Source organism: Sparus aurata, chromosome 9, assembly GCF_900880675.1.
Source record: "Sparus aurata chromosome 9, fSpaAur1.1, whole genome shotgun sequence".
Lineage (NCBI taxonomy): Eukaryota > Metazoa > Chordata > Actinopteri > Spariformes > Sparidae > Sparus > Sparus aurata.
Genome location: NC_044195.1, coordinates 22,656,469 through 22,673,259, shown reverse-complemented (window position 1 = coordinate 22,673,259; position 16,791 = coordinate 22,656,469). Strand labels below are relative to the sequence as shown.

General features: G+C 43.2%; 1 protein-coding gene across 1 annotated transcript in view; it reads right to left on the bottom strand.

Moving 5' to 3' along the window:
* Nucleotides 1-15,786, bottom strand: part of ikzf2 (IKAROS family zinc finger 2) — a 29,027-nt gene extending 13,241 nt beyond the window's left edge. The window contains exons 1-6 of the mRNA XM_030429315.1: nt 15,540-15,786; nt 13,945-14,057; nt 12,506-12,553; nt 4,472-4,573; nt 1,488-1,679; nt 205-372 (exon numbers count right to left, since the gene is read on the bottom strand). Of these exons, the coding sequence (XP_030285175.1) occupies nt 205-372; nt 1,488-1,679; nt 4,472-4,573; nt 12,506-12,533 (490 nt within the window). The 5' untranslated portion in view covers nt 12,534-12,553; nt 13,945-14,057; nt 15,540-15,786. The remainder of the gene's footprint in view (nt 1-204; nt 373-1,487; nt 1,680-4,471; nt 4,574-12,505; nt 12,554-13,944; nt 14,058-15,539) is intronic.
* Nucleotides 15,787-16,791: the final 1,005 nt, after the last annotated feature.

Sequence of the window (16,791 nt, the reverse complement as noted above, 5' to 3'; positions counted from 1 at the left end):
AAGCACAATATTGGGAAAAACAGAATATCAAACCTTACACAGGGGTCTGTCCCAAATATTGAGTCTCATTCAAAAATAAATACGTCAATGTCATGGGTCTCCTTTTCCCCCAGATCTTTGAAGCACTTCTGATGAAAGACACGTCTCTTCTGGGTAACAGAAGTGGATGAGTAAAAAAGAGAAGAGGGTGAGGAGGAGTCTTACCAGCATGAGTGCGCAAATGGCCGGTGAGGGCATCACGCCGCCGGCAGGCGTAGCTGCAGAAGGGGCATTTGAAGGGTTTTTCGCCGGTGTGCAGCTTGATGTGTCGCAGCAGGTTTCCCTTCTGGGTGAAGGAGACGCCACACTGGTTGCACTGGAACGGCCTGTCGCCTGATAGAGGCAGGCACAGGAAGTCAATACCGCACTCATTGCGGGAGTCGTTTTTAGAAAGTTTCAAGAACACTGCAGACAGTTTTTTTTTAACTGAACTCATTTAGCTTTTCTTTTTTCATAACTGACAGCTAACTTTGTCTCCCCATGTGCAAAAAGTACTAACCACTCATGGCTGCTATTTATTGTAGGAGTTAAATTAAAGTCTATGAAATTGCCCTCAAATAACACACAAATCTTTGAACTACTTCTGTGATCACTAATGGCAATTATAAAAAAAAAAAAACGAAAAAACATTTTAATCCAATCTCCATTTACAGTTATCAACCCTTTCATTTATCTCGAACAATGTGAAAATAGACTGTTTTTTTGTATCCGCTCTGGTAAAGTAGTTGTGCGTGCCAGCATTTGGAGATAAACTGGCCTTAAGTGAAGTGAGCTGCCCTGTGTTATACAAGTGGAGAAAAAATGTTGGATTGTTTTAAATTAAATTAAACTGATAGCACTCTAACTAAACTGAATCAAATCAAACTCAAAAAATCGAAACTAATTGAACGTCTTCCACAACGACAACATGTCTTTACTCCGTTTACCTGTGTATGTTTTTTATAGTAAATGATATATTCTCTGGAGTAATGAATGGGTAATGAATGGCAGACTTTAATTGGGAACAATGCTGTTCTGTAAACCTCGGCGACTCGCAGCTACTATCCTCTGTTCTAATGGAAAATCTTTTGATCTGCTGCCAGTTGGAAAACAGAAATATGATCCTAATGCTGTGACAACCTGAGAAGTCGTGGCGTCAGTTGGAAACAGGTTGCGGGGGATTCCAAGGATATTTTTTCCCTGATAATAATTCCAAGTCTGAGCTATTGTCTTTCAGCAAACGCACAAAAAACAAACAGCGAGCGCTCCACACCCACTGAGGAGGAAAACAAATGATGTCTGACTCTCTCTGAGGAGTGGGAAATGTACACACCGCCCTGATTTCAATCATTAGAAGACATTGTTAATACGTGAAAGATGTTCGTGAAATAACCGCGTCAATTATAACAAGCAGCCTCTTTGAGGCACTACACACTTTAAATGGCATTTGGAAATATACTCATTGGTACCGTGTGCTTGTCGACTTCCGGCGTCAGCTGTCACATTTGGTCCAGATAACCCATCCTGTACATCGTTCGGGCTGCCAGTCATTGACTCCTCCAGTGCTCCTTCTTCCTCCCCTGTCTGGCTTATTTCTTCAAGTGCTGGGCTTCTGTTGTCGGCCTCCTCTGTCGTTTCCTCTTCTTGCTTAATTGTCAGTTCTGTAAAACGCAAACAATGGCAATCCTGAGATGTAAGTCTTCACAGATTCACATTTAGAAAATGCAGGTTTTATGGGAGTGTCCTAAACATACTTCTACCATACAACACTCTCTATAGCAACTATGCAGCCTAGGCCAGCCCTGTGATGCATGACTTCAAATATAAAGGCATTAGATGAGCTGTCAGGATGGACTGGATTTGCCAAAAGTATGAAAGGTTGATCCACAATGAACACTTGAGTGTGATAAATGTGCAAAATAATGCATCACAGGCAGCTTTAGGATGGACTGACACACTGAAAAGACGGAAAGAGGGAGAGAAAGAGAAACAGGCTGGTCTGGTTCCTGGCTGTCCCTGGAGAGAAAGGGAGTGTCAGAGGCCCTGTAGCTTACACCTGACAAGCAATGGGAGATTGGCTGGATGACAAGGGCAAGAGAGTGTATAATCGTGTGTGTGTGCGTGTGTGTGTGCGTGTGTGGAACTTATGGGTGTGTGTGTGTGTGTGTGTGTGTGTGGGCGGTTGTGGCGGGAAACTATTCACCACCTGCAGTCTCTAGTTATCAGTCACTAGCAATTAGTAGTACTTGTAGACGAAAAATAAAGACACGGGGGATGGCAATTGGCAAACGCAGCTACACCTAGTTTCATTCACCTGCAACCACGTCCCAATAGTCACTCTGACTTTACAACCGTACACAGTTCAACCTGCCAGAAAGAGGACGTTTGAAAAAAAAAAAAATTGTATTTGTAAAAAAAAGATGTATGTTGTTCTGCACAGCACCACGAGATGACAGTTAAGGATAAATGAGGAAATGCCTAAACAAAGCCCTGTTTAAGGTTAGGGTTATATCTATTGATCTATCTATGCACATAAGTGTGTTTAGGGTTTAGGGTTAGGGTTATATCTATCGATCTATCTATGCACATCAGTCATACGCAACAATATCGAAACCATTTGCGGGCTTCACGCGAGGACTGCACTGCTTTTTTAATACAGCCCTCCCCCCCCGAAACAAACTTGTGATTCCCACCCGTACAGTACAAGCTCAGCTTGATCCCTGGTCATGGATCGGAGGTAAGATAATTAGACTGCAAATGGTACAATCTTACAAACTCTTGGTCTTGTTAATTGTTTGAAGGGGATGCAAGGGGCTGTACGAAACCGTCTGCACACTATGCAGGCAAAACCTACTGATCCTGATGATCCTGTTCTGGGATTTGCTGGGGCATATGTGGTTGTTTTACTAAAGCCTCCCATCTTACTACATCCATCATCTGTCCCCCCGGGCTCTGGAGCCACATCCATTTAACACTCGGAGGCTCGTAAAACACATTTGGAAATACTGGTAACGTTTTCTACTATAGGAGAAAAAATTCCAGAGAGCCACCGCATTCTTCAAACAGACACTGTACGTTTCCAATGCCACAGTTTGTAAAGAAGCAGCCCTTATCCCAATACCCACGTTGTGATCGAGCCTTGTCTTCGACAGCTGTATCCTGGCAACACGGAGCAGACCTGAACGTCCTTGCTATTCAGCTCCTTGCATCTTTACATCTGTCTCTCCAGTGTGGCAGAGCGGAATGCACAGAGTGGTCCGATGAGGACAAACTTTTTAATCAAAAACGTTTGCGACGACAAAAGCAGCAATGAAAAAAAAATCATTGAGATGCTTTATTTGGTACATCTCCCTCTTTCTTCTGGATACAGCACCAGTATCATAGTCCATAGAAATCACACGACATTGAGGGGCTGAGTGAAAGCGAATCATGCGTTTGAAGAAGACATTCTGTTACCTTCAACCCAGCCCAAAGGGTATAATTCTACTCTTCTGACAGGTCAGCTGATATACAGCTTACGTTTTAAGCTCGTAAGTGTAAGTGTTCAGGTGAAATTTGACAACGCTTCACGCTTATTTACAACAGATGATGTGAAGGTGATGCATCCCTTCTTGTGTAACTTAACCTCAAATAGCAAAAAATCGTGTTGGGCAACTACACCTCTTATCAGCGAAGAGTATCTCCCTGTGAACGCCATCGCCCTGCACGCCTCCCTGTATCTCTAAACTTGTGGGAAACAAGCTTCCCTTTTTCTCACTTAGCTGCCCTGTCTCGCTTAGTTCCCCCTTTTCTCATTTTGCTGCCTCACAGTGACATCGCTAGATGCAATCTGAAGCATCAGGTCAATAGACTGAAAGGAACCAAGCAACACTTCTGCGAAAGTGCAATATTGTACAACAAGTGTGATATGTTGCAAGTTGCAATATGGCGTCTCAGAACAAAACCTCTTTTTAATTTCCAAAGTCTGTCTTTGCTTTTGATTGTGGACTGCAATTTCAAAGACCCCCCCCCCTCCTCGTTTACTCATTCACACACATACTCACACAGCAGTGGTGACAACCTACCCTGCGAGAAACCCCCATAACCATCAGGAGCACCTGTTTTCTAATCTGCTCACATTTGCCACGTTCATCTGCTCGATTCAACAAACCCTGACTTCATACACCCTCCATCTGTTTCGTGTGAAACGCCTTCCACGGGTTCAGAGGAAATAAAGTAACCTTCCCTTCCGCAGAAGTCTTTTATTGTGAAAGTGCTGAAGATTTCACAAAGGCAAAAAAACAATGATCAGAATGAACTGATCTAGCGAATTACAACAGTATATATACAGGAGAGCCTGTCTGTTTGTGTGTGTGTGTGTGTGTGTGTGTGTGTGTGTGTGTGTGCATGTGTGTGTAGGGTAGCTGCTCCTGGCAGACTGCAGAAATGTGTTATCTCTTGATTGAGCACTCACCACTGGGGGAATTAGGACCCTGCGGAACTGTCTGTCCATTAGGTGTTGACATATCCGCCAACATTCTCGAGTTCACCTCACCAGGAGAGCATTGGCCGTTACCTGGGAGACAAACAGAAACATAGCGATCTTCATTATGCTGTACAATACAGTACCTGTGGAACAAACACAATGTCATGCAGCTGTGTATTTACACACACGTATACACACAAGACATATGTGGCTGATGAGACGTGAGACATGTATATCACATGAGACACACAGTTGGTGACAGGTGACTGCATTATGATTGGGTGTAAAAGGGGCATCTTTGAAAGGCCCAGTCGTTCACAAACAAGTACGGGCAAAGGTTTCCAAGCTGTTCCATGCTTGTATATAAGATATTAATATGTGGGCTTGTTTCATTTGCACATAACTGCATTCAATTTTTTTTCACACTTGGCACAGCGTCCAAAGTATTTTTGGGATCAGGGTCATTCTCGCGCAGATAGAGACGGTGAACAAAAGCTGAACAGCGGAAACGTTTCTAGTTAGTCGAACTTAAGCAAAAGTTCACACAATAAGCAGTGAGAGGCATCGTGTAAAATTATTAAATTCATCCCTCTCAGATCTCCTTCTCAGCCTCACCTGAGCGGTCACGATGGAAGTCACGGTGCAGAGGGCGACAAACTAAACTGACTTCATGCACCTATGGGATCCTGATGTCCAGCAAATGTGGATCAGATTGCATCCTCTCAGCAGTCTGTACAGAACCCGGGCTATGGATAGCCCTGTGTCCACTCAGAGGGAGAGCAAACCAATCCCTTATCCCCTTACAGTCCGGCCCCGTCAGGGTCATCAGAACAATACGGTGGCAACAGGCAAACACCCCTGCTGACCCAGGTGTCAGATCCCTTAGGAACCACAGTGAGCTGTCACTCAATCGTCAGCGCAATTAAAGGTTTTCCTCAAGCAAGCTGGAAACGGAGCCAAAACGGGGAAAGTGTTCATTTTAATGAGACCAGACTGTCTGATGCTTTTAAAACTGATGTAACAAAAAGCCGTAGCCGAGGAAGTCTCAGTCAAAAATCAAAGGAACGTGCTACGTGCTACATCTGAAACTGCTACACGACAGGCCTTGTTACAATTTGTCAGTGCTGAATATGTCTGCAATGATCCCTCATACATGAAAAAGAAATCTGTGTCAGATCTCCTCTTGCTGTGACAGCTCCTCTTAGTCTGACAACCTCTTCTGTGGTATTGTTCCATTGTTGTGGCGGGCCAACTGAGCGGGGCATACTGGGAGACGTTGTCCATGACACAATCCCTGGGCCTGGGCTCAGGTTGCACAGGTTGGGGTTGGAGGAAATCTCAGGTGACCGACGCTGGCTATCCCTTGGCAATGCAGTCCTGGAGACAGGAGTGGCCCAGATTTGTCATGAAGGATTTTCCATTACTGTAGCACACGCTGACAGCTGCCTAGCAGCACCGTGGCTAGGTTGTCTCAAGCATAAACTAATAGTTTTTGGGCTGTCTGGGTTAAAATGCTAAATTTAGAACCCTCCATTAAAAGATTCCAGCACAGTGTTATTGTTAGAAAGAATGAACAGGTCGAGATAGATTGTGTCATTATCTCTTTAATAAAAATCCATCAGAGGTGTGCTGATTTATGAATGATGCTTTCAATATGGTGTCTTTGATAATAAATAAATAAAAGACAACTAATGTAGAAAACACAAACTCTAGTCTCTAGACAATCCCTTGAAAAGATAACATAAAACGGGCACATACATCCCAATCTACAATGGGATGGCTCCTGGATCACAAAATACCTGCCAGAATTGCAAAGAGAGATATCGGCACAGCCGTGAAATCTTGTTAGAAGACGTTTCTTTGCTGCGTGACATTTCAAGCAAAATTCTTTCCCTCACATACCCCCAGGGGTAAAAAATGCTGGCTCTCTACATTTCGGCAAAACCACGGATATATATCAAATTCACACATATCATACTAATCAAATCAAAGTACTTTTTCAGGCAATTGCTGGCAATCAAAGGAAGCAGTTGGGCTTATGTTTTGTCTGACTGTTGCGCGTGTTGGTCAAATATCCGCAGAGCTTGTGAAAAAGATGCATTGCCACACATGTGTTGAAATGGGGACCTGGTCCTTCTAATGTTTGGCAGAAAAAAGAAAAGAAATATGATGCCTTATGAAGTAGAACAGAGCTGCTTAAAATGAACCAAACCTTGCACGCATGAGGTCGGATGGATTGAAACAAGGTTCTTTGCGTTGGTGCCACACATATGCTGAGTCAATCTTGTACGAACAGTCAGATCAGGACGTCAGACAGCCGAGACTTTGGCGCGGGGGGGGGGGACGGGGACGGTATTTTGAGTAATACGCCGAATTTGGATAAATTTAATGTGCTGACAAATGGAAAAGGAACAAATGTGTACACATGAAACTTGTAGGTGTAATAAATGCTGACTTGACTAGCGGCGCTAAATGAATGCGTAGCTCCCACAGTCGTCGTCTCAGGAATCTAAGAATGGTCAATGCAGTTTCTGGTCTCACAACTTACAACTCAGAGAACAGCACGAGATTATGAATTGGTATCTGGGTTCAGTGACAGTAAACCTACCAAACTGAGGTCAAGCTCCGTCTGCCTGCTTGTGATGGCAGGAACGAAGAAGATTGACAAAATGGCTGCATCTTGAAAGACAGCTCCGAGAGTGAGTCTGGCTGCGTGAGGAACTGGATAAGATTCTTTTCCGGAGTGACGAGGCCCTCCTTTCTGACTTACTGGATGTAAAGTATGGGAGCTGGTTTTTCCTGTCAAACCCTGAGCCTTCCTTAAGACTGAGACTTGTATCACAAAGACACACATCAACACGCACATCGCTGACCCGACAAACAGAAATAGATCTCGATAGACCAGTGACAACATTCAACAGCTTTTAAAAACTTGAAGATAACTATTGTGTTTGAATACATGAATAGGCTTTTTTGTACAGTATGCACCCAAATCCAGCAGTATTATAGGAACACCTGGTTCTAACTGCGAGGTGATTTAGTGCACTGCTCTATTTGTGGTAATCTATATCGGTGAATGTGTGGGTGACCCAGAACAACCTGGTGTAATCCACCTCTGCAGATAACTAATAATTAATAGCATGAGAAAATGGAATTTATTAAATAAGCCAGTTTGGAAAGTGAGCGCTGTAAGCGGAGCGATTTTAGAGACGTAATTTTGTGTCTTTTGAATATGAGACCGAGCTTTTTCCTCTCAGATTATCACGCAGGACCTCAAATCACGTGTGATCTGTTTGGGGGCCAACCGATCTCGCTAAAAGAACTAAAACTTTACGGTTCAAGGTTCAAGATAACAATAGTTTGTGTGATATGAGGACAACCGCAAGTGCAGCTCATTATTTTTAATTTGCCTCACCTTTCTCAGTCGCTCGCAACTGGCTTTGTACATAACGCAGTAAAGGTTTGCACCTGTCCATACAATTTAATGCCATTTCATTAGAGCAGGAAACCCGAGCGGATTGTTTTTTTTTTTCTGTTTTTAAAAGAAAAAAGGAAAAAGGTCAGCGCTGCGTTTCCTTAAAAAAAAACCACTCCGACTGCATTAGGCAACTGTCACATATGTAATTAGCTGCTAGCAAGGTGGTAGTTGAGCATGAGTGACCCTCAACCCGAGGAGGATAAAGAGAAGCTGGAATATCCAGTTAACCCTTGAAGCATATCAAACATTGTTCTGGCAAAACGAAAAGTTTTTTTCTCTAACTTATCATTCAGTTATAATTACCTTATTGCAGTGTAACAACTATAAAAACACAATCTGTTTTACTGTGCTATGTGGTCTGCCCACCGGGCTGGATTTTTCCCCAAAAAAACGATTGACAGCACAAAAGCACGTCTGCCATTGTGGAACCAAAAGAGGAAGAGGCGTTTTTTCGCTATCCCAAAGTAAAGTGATGCACCTGGAATAACTGTGGAAACTCTACACTGCAGAAGAAAAAAAAGAACCCGACTGGTTGAGAGGGCCAAGAAGGTAAAGTGATAGAAACTGAGGTTAGACAAGAGCGAACAGACGGACATTCACTCTATGGATATGCATTATACCAGTGGGACTCCAGACAGTTTCGAAAGTAGGTATTAAAAGTTGACAACTTATCGATACAGCCAGGTGTTTTACTCTGCCTTTTTTAATAGCTCTAACGTCTGGATTTCTAAGTCTAATTTGGAATTTATACGGTTGTTTTCTTTGCTTTGGGCAGTAGCCAGGCTGTTAGCGGCAGCCACATTGCTAACGCTGTCTTGCCAGCAGCAGGGGCAATAGAAATACCACAGGGAAACGCTTGGAGGGAGGGAACCACTTAAGAACTTGGACCTTTAGGATTCAAGAGGGTGAAGTCTTTATTTCAGTTTGTCAAACTAGAATTAGCTTAAACAACAAAAACGTAAAAGTATTATTTAGGGATCGTCACGCAGATATCAGGCAACATTTTAAATGCTCTAATAACAAGGTCAATATGATCATACTTGGCAGATATTTGGCTACCCAGAGAGGGGCGAGAATGAGAAACAACTGTTTATTAAAACGACTGTGAGGTGAGTGTAAGTGAGATTGAAAATATCTAACTTCTCTAAGGTGTGAAGTCCAGAAGTTCGGGTGAAATCCTCTCATGACGTACCTATCAGGCGCCGAGCATGCGAGGCTGGATGACAAGCACGTGCAAAAGAGAATAAAGTTCATGAGAAAGAGTGGGATCATTTATGTGCGAAAGCGATCACATAACGTGACGGATTACGATGGTGTGTGTGATAAAGAAACAAGTGTTTTTTTTGCGTGTAAAAAAAGAAAGAAAAATGATTATCTGTGTGTGCGATTGGCACGGAGATAAGACATCGACTGTGACGGTGACAGCGAATGTGGTTTGGAATAATAGTGTGTGAGGTGGGTGAGTTTATATGCAAAAGGGAGGCCTGGTTTATTAAACAGGAAGGAAGCTCTTTAAAGTCTTGATTCCTAATTATTGAACAGAAAAGATGAAAAACAAAGCATGCACCTGCTCAATGGTGCACGCTTTGAGAAAAGCATTCAGATCCATCATATAGAGATGCCCATGCATCGTCAGTGCAACAGTGGGGCCGCTCTGGTTATTCACAAATATCACCCCTCCATTCTTCTTTGCGTGTTTGCTCAATAAAAAATCACCACAGATATTGTCAATCTCATGCAATTAGGTACACTGTCAGGCTGCATGTCTCACACTCATTCTGAGTCAGAAAAGACCACCTCTATATTCTGACTGAAATGTGTTTTTTTCCGCACTGTGTGGTGAGCAGAGACCTTTCACCTTGCTTCATCCGTGAGTTTGACCACTTCTTTTTTTTTTTTTTTTTTTGCAGTCTGTTTTCCTTTTGGCCCACAGCAGCCGTTCTAACAGCCACACAGAGGTTGCAAAAGCACACGCGTTCTTCATTAAAGAAGAAGTACAGATACCTGCCGACGACTTCAAACGGCTCGCTCAAACAAAGGCCATGGGCGGGGAATGTCTTACTTCTCAGAATCTGCTCTAGCATCGTCGGCAGGGCTGCCCGGTTCAATTTCATCCACATCTCTCGGCTGCTGTCTAAGGCGCCTTTTCTACCCGCTCGAGTCTCCCTCCCTGCCTGTTTCCGTCTTGTTACGTCTTCTACATCACTTCGCTCGCTACCTCTTCCGTCCGTTATACGCACTGATAGACTGAAATCTGTCTTGTGGTGTTGGGAAGGCAGCATGCAATGTCGCAAGATAAAGATAATCCACAAATTTGCATCCCATTCATGCAAAAATCAACTCAATCACAGTAACAGAGTGTTCGTACTTTGTTACTTCCCGCCTCTGCAGTTGCACAGATGTTAGCACTAAGCTAGCTAACGGTATGCGTGCCAAACATACCGATTTCTGTGTCGGTATGTTTGTGAAATGGACAGCGTTGCCAGATCCGATTGATACCAACAGACCCGATCAGAGCCTCAAGTCTGCACAATTGTGAGATACACGTAAGCACATTCAGTAAAAGTTAAGTAACTTTCAGATACTGCGCACACACACACACACACATACTGTATGCATGTGCCGAGACTTGTGCCTTCGAAGCAGAATTTGAACCCATTCTGGCCTTTGCAGTGGATGTATATACTGTATGCACTCATATCACCTCCCAAAAAAACATTTCAATTCTCTGTTGTATTCATTTCTCTTTGATACACTGTATTCAATTATTCCACTGACTCACACATCCTGTTTTTTTTTTCTTGTGTACAATGTGAGTTTAAAAGCTTCAAAGCCGCGGTTAATAATTCATTTATCGCCAGTAATTAAATGATTCACTAACTGTCTAGATAAACGACAAATCCGTTCTTGCTCCTCTGTGATAGAAAGCTTGGGGTTCTGGACAAAACACCACATTTGAGGACCTCGTCTGGGGCTTCGGGAAACACTCTCTGACATCTTATAGACCAAACCACCGACTGACCAATGGAAAGAATAATCAACAGATCAATTAACAATGAAAATATTCATTAGTTGCAGCCCTGAAGAGCTGAGTTACATACGAAGGAGAGACCACCATACGGGCAGACATGGAATGTAACTCAGTGCATTTACTCAAGTACCTGAGTATGATTTTGAGGTACATGTACTTCCCTCTGGAGGCAGACATTGTCTTACTCCACCATCTAACACATTTAGTTACTAGTTACTTTGCAGATGGCAGGAGCCAATTCTCATTTTGAATGTATTATATTGGCAATCAGATAAAAAAAAAAAAAAACAAACAAACAAAAAAAAAACCACTGGTTCTGATAATCAGAAAAAATGTTGACTTGTGCATCTGATAATCCTCCATCACAACAATCAGTCAGCCGATACCTGTACTATGTACATACAAACATGTAAAGATATTTAGAATCTATGTTTAATACTTAAGTACACTTATTGCCAGACAATTACTTTTTAAAGTGCATTTAACATCAGGTACTTGACTTTTCCTCAGGTCCTAACTGAATGAGTGACTTTCACTGTTACAAAAGTCATATTTTAGCATGACATCTATGAGTATGAGTTTTGGGTTCGTCTTACATCACTGCCTGTGGGACACTGTGTGTCGATGGTGTGTAGAAAAATATGTTTGCATGTAAGGGTGATTTTACTGGTGTGTGAGATGAAGATGATAAGTGTGACAATGGTGTGCCGCGTCTGACCTAAATCTTCTCTCATCGTCAGCAGCGTCTTGCCGATGTATCGAGCATATCGTTGAAGACACGGGAGCGGATGAGGATGCAAAAAAAGGGTTGCATTCCAAGACGTGTGTTTTCCGAAGATTCGTGCTGACGGAACAGACGACTTTGTTCCAAACCCTGTTGCTTCTGAAAGCGACCCACAGGCGGACAAGGAAAGGAAGAGCCTCCGGTTCTTCTTCCGCCGCCACCCCTACCCCGCCTGCCAAGTGTTCCTATCAGCACAAACCCCCGATGGAGACCTTAAAATCCCCACTGAGGTCATAAACAACGCGTTACCTGTTTTTAGATCTGCATGTCAAAGCAAACAGAAGACAGGCAGGGAAGCTATTCAACCGACCTGCCCAAAGGAAACCAGCAAAGGGCAATGGAGCACCACAAAGTGCATATCCAGTATCTGCTGCATTCAACAGGATGTCGCTAATGCATCGTCTTCTCTACCTTTAAGGGGTGAACAGGAAAAGGGCTGCACTAGGGGAAAATCCCTTCTTGTGTTTATAGGTCTGTGATTGCAAAAATTGTTGTGTTTTTGTATCAGGTTGGAGGAGACTTTAGAGTCGAAATAAGTGAATAATGCCGCACAACAATAAAGACACAGGGACCCAACCATCGGCATCACTTCCAGCATACTCAGAACAGCAAAACACAGACACACACTCCGATACAGAAAGCATAAACCCCCTTGTTCTTTGGGTATGAAGCGCTGGTCAGACACTGTTAATGTGCATGAATGTAGGTGCAAGCGACATGGGGACTTACTGGCAGAGTAGCCATCAGGAGCCTCCATTTCAAGTGCTGCAGGGAGAGCTGCAGGGATTAAAAGAAAGGGAAAATCACTGTGACTTTTTCTTTTTTTTTTTTTTACATCACTTTTACACAAAGTGTGCAGCCTGAGCTCTGGGGTCAAAATGAACAGCATGCAACAGCGATCAGTATTCATAAAAAAACAAACAAACAAACAAAAAAAACACAGTGGACCTGTAAAAGACGACCATTGAGTGTAAAATCACGTCAAAGCCCGAGCCGTCACGCAGCTTCAGGGAGCGTGGCTTCCAGTTTACAGAGGTGCAGTACAGCAGAGACTCTGGTGCGTGTGGTTGTCTTACCAGAGAGGCAGTCACGTATATTTAGCAAGCTGCACTACGGGCTATTTTAATAGTTTTAGTTTCATGCTATCTCTGAAAACGTTCCCGTCTAAACAGAAGTTAAATTATAGCTGGCACGGTCTCTGAGGGACTCCCTTGAATGTACATAATCATGTATGAGATCCAAATGATGCCTCAGCCAGGGTCTTTTTATTTAAAGCAGGCTGAGGAACAGATATAAATGTAGACATCTCTAAGGTGACAGAGTACAAGCCATACTGTCTTAAAAAGGGGAGGAATTAAGTCGTTAAATTCGACTTTTTGTCAAAAACTGGTGTCAGACTGACCGACCGATCAACACCATAAACGACGTGAATTTAAATGAAAGCAAAGGCAGGCAGCGGGGCAGAGATGTCTGCTTAAACAACATCTGTCGAAGTGCGACAAAGGCTTTTTTTAAGGAAGTCAAGTAGTTAATTCCTTGTAAGTCGGCTCTAATTTCTATGAACTGCGAGCTCACAGATGTCTGGGGTCCATCTCCATCCTCTCGAGCCATCGCTGTCTCCACGTTAAGCAGACACACACAAAGTTAAGAGTGTTACGGGTGTTCTTATTTGGGACTGCACCGGTCTTTAGAGAAAAGTGTTAAGTTTATTTACATCTACATGCATACTGGGTCGAGATGCAACAGCAAATTCGTGCCAGAGCACAACCGCTGGCTTCCTTTGAGATCATGAGGCGTGATCCTTTTCATCACACAAAATAAAATAACTCCAAAGTGCCACTGAAGAAACTTTTTTTTTTTTTCTTTTTTTTCAATTGTGTAACATCTCCAAGCTCAATGCCGGAATGCCCCACATCACTGTTCACTTTCTTTGGATTTTAATGTTTTGTAAGGGCAGTTGGTGGTAAAAAAACAAAAAAAAAAAAAAAAAAAAAAAAAAAACAAGATGATGGTAATCTTGACTGTAGAGCCAGCTGCAATTTCCTAGATGGTCTGAGTCAATTCTTGTGGCTACATGGAGCAAACCCCTGGTCGCTTTTACAGTCACAGAAAGTTTTTGTTAGAAGAAAAATCGACTTTTTAAACAAAATGTGGATCCACATAATTACCTTGAATCGTCTCCCCCTGTGCAGAGTGTGGTGGTAATTTCAGTCAAGGACGGAGGGGAGGAGAGGAGAGGAGAGGAGAGGAGGAGGGGGATTGCGAAGTCGTCTCCACCTCCCTTTTAAAGAAACAAACAAAGCAACAACAAAAAAACACACACAAAAAAGTCAAAATTAACTTATCTCATCCAGCGATCTCTCTCACAACCTTATGAAAGAGGAACGCTTTTGTTCGGCATGATTCGGTCACAATCCGAGTGAGGCGCGATGAAATTTAAAAAAAATATATATAAATAATAAATAAAACAAATCTGAGCGTCAGTCAGTTGATTGAAAAAGTTTAGGGAAAGGAGCGCATCTACGGAATCCGACAGGTGACCGCCGCTGCGTCAAAGTCTCTTCTGCGCGCGTCCCCGTCAACTTTTCCACTTTAAGGGAGGAGGCGCCGACGTCCCACCGAGCTCCACAACGCACCTCCACTCTAAACTTGCGACATTTCATCAGAAGTCACACAAGACTCGTGTCAGGCAGCTTTCTTTTTTTCTTACAGTAGGAACACCGAGGAGGAGGAGGAGGAGGAAGAGGGGAGGGGAAGAGGGGGGGGTAGGAGGGAAGACTCAACAAGTTGGTAAAGGAAAGAAAGAGAGGGATGGATCAAACTGGATCCACCGGTTCCTAAGGAATTAACCATGGCAGAGTAAAGGGAGCAGCCCGAGACTGCTCTCGACGAGCATGAGAGACTGGAAATCCTAGGTCTCGGTGTGTCAGCGTGTGTGTGTGTGTGTGGGCAATGTTTGAGAGTCTACAGTGGAAATGTGACTCAAGGTCGGACCGCGCGTTTTTTTGTTTTTTTTTTTTTTCCTTAAAGCGCCGCTGCGGGGAATGGGAATAATGTGATGTAGTGGCACATTAACAGCTGCATGGCCAGCCTGCCTCGACACAGCTCAACCAATAGGAATAAAATAAAATAAAAAATCTATATTTTATTATTTTCTCCAATTTATAGGAGACTTTTTAACAGTACTTCCTTGTGCGTCTCACAACGTGACTTTAGCGAGATTAAAGATTCATGTCGGCAGCATAAACGTGGTGGAATAAAAAAAAATAAATAAAAAAAAAACTATTGTGCAGATGTGCAGACAGCGAGGGGCGCGTTTATGCCCATCGGCCAAACAATGCGTCTCTGAGAATAACCTGTCAGAAAAAAAAAGAAAAAGAAAAAAAAACGTTTGTCAGTGTGCTGTGTGTCTCGTGTTAAGTGATTTTTTGTTTCTTCTTCTTCTCCTCCTCCTCTGTCTGTGAGCTGACTGACTGACTGACGGCTGCAATTCAACAGGTTATCCGATCACCGCAGTCTACAGCAGAGCTCCGTCTGGCTTTTCCATTCATCAGACAGACGCTCCTTGTCTGCCTTTGCCGCAGACATGCGCCTCTCAGAGAGAAGAAAAAAGCGTCTGTAAGCTCGCTAGAGTCGAATAATAATACTAAAAGAAGAGCGGCGACGCGAACGGCCAGTCAACGCGAAAGAAAAAAACCGAGTCATGCACTTGTGTGTACCTCTCTCACCCTCTTATTACATTTTTTATTTATTTTTTATTTACCTTAAACACCCAGGAGTTTTTTTATAATCCCGTGAACTTGATCGCATTGATCCCGGCTGAAACGCCTCGGCTGGCGAACACGCTTCATTCTAGCCCGACGTGCGCCATGCAGCGCGGACTGGAAGGTAGTTTGGTTCCGCAGCAGCAGCAACAGCAGCAAAAGCAACAGTTGTTCAATCCACCACTGACTTCCTCCTCCATCTCCTCACACAGCACAGCACAGCACAGCAGAGCAGCAGACAACCCGCCCGAGTTGCTATTCTGGGAAGTTAGTCTGACACACACACACACACACACACACTCACGCACACACACAGAAACCGATCCCAGAGTGTGAGGACCTGGTCTGCCTTTCTCTGCTCGGTAATCGATTAGGTTATGAAGCTGGGGATGGAGGGATGCCGCCAGGTTGTCTCCCTGTGGAGACAACAGCAGGACTGTCACAGCCTACAAGTGTTTCCGCAGGGATCACAGTCTAGTGTCTGTACAGTGACCACCCCTCTTTTTTTTACTTATTTAATTATTAGATTAATTATTTGTTTGTTTTACTACACATGTTGCAGCTGCTGATGCTGTCTGATCATTCCAGTTTCAATGCAGTTGTTTGTTTGAATTGATCAGAAATGCTAATTTGTATTTTCATCTTCATCATCAATTGATGATTAGTCGTGTTAAGGATGCAAACTGTCGTTTTGGAGAAGAAATTCAATCTCGGAATTCTAATATTAACAATATTAATGAGGTAATAATACTCAAGGTCCTCAGAACACTGAAGCTAGAGAGGTGGCAGGGTCCGCCACATATAAACAAAGTAAAACAGTATAAAAATTGTGCTGTCCTTTAAGGTCAGTTTATTTATTCAGCCAGTCTTTCTTTAGTTTGTTTAGGCATTAAAAAATCAATACGTCAATGAAGATTTTTCTCTGCTGACTGAGATTTCCACAAAACTACGTTGCGCACCTTTAACATGAATCCCTAACATACTGATTGTGATCGGATCCTTTAATGGTTTTTACAACAAGTTATAACCGAGATGAGTAGCGCAGACTCGTCAGTCATCTCTGTGTCAAGTCTTCATGTCTTATTTTGGCCCCCGTCACCTTTAAAAACATAATTTGTTCTCGGAAAATAACTGCACCGATAAATGTTGACTAACAAATGAGGACACTTTGCTTTCCATCAGCACCTGCAGTAGAAGTGGCTGCTGGTGTGAAATTAGGACAAAAATGTAACCAGGACCTAAAACGTGGCC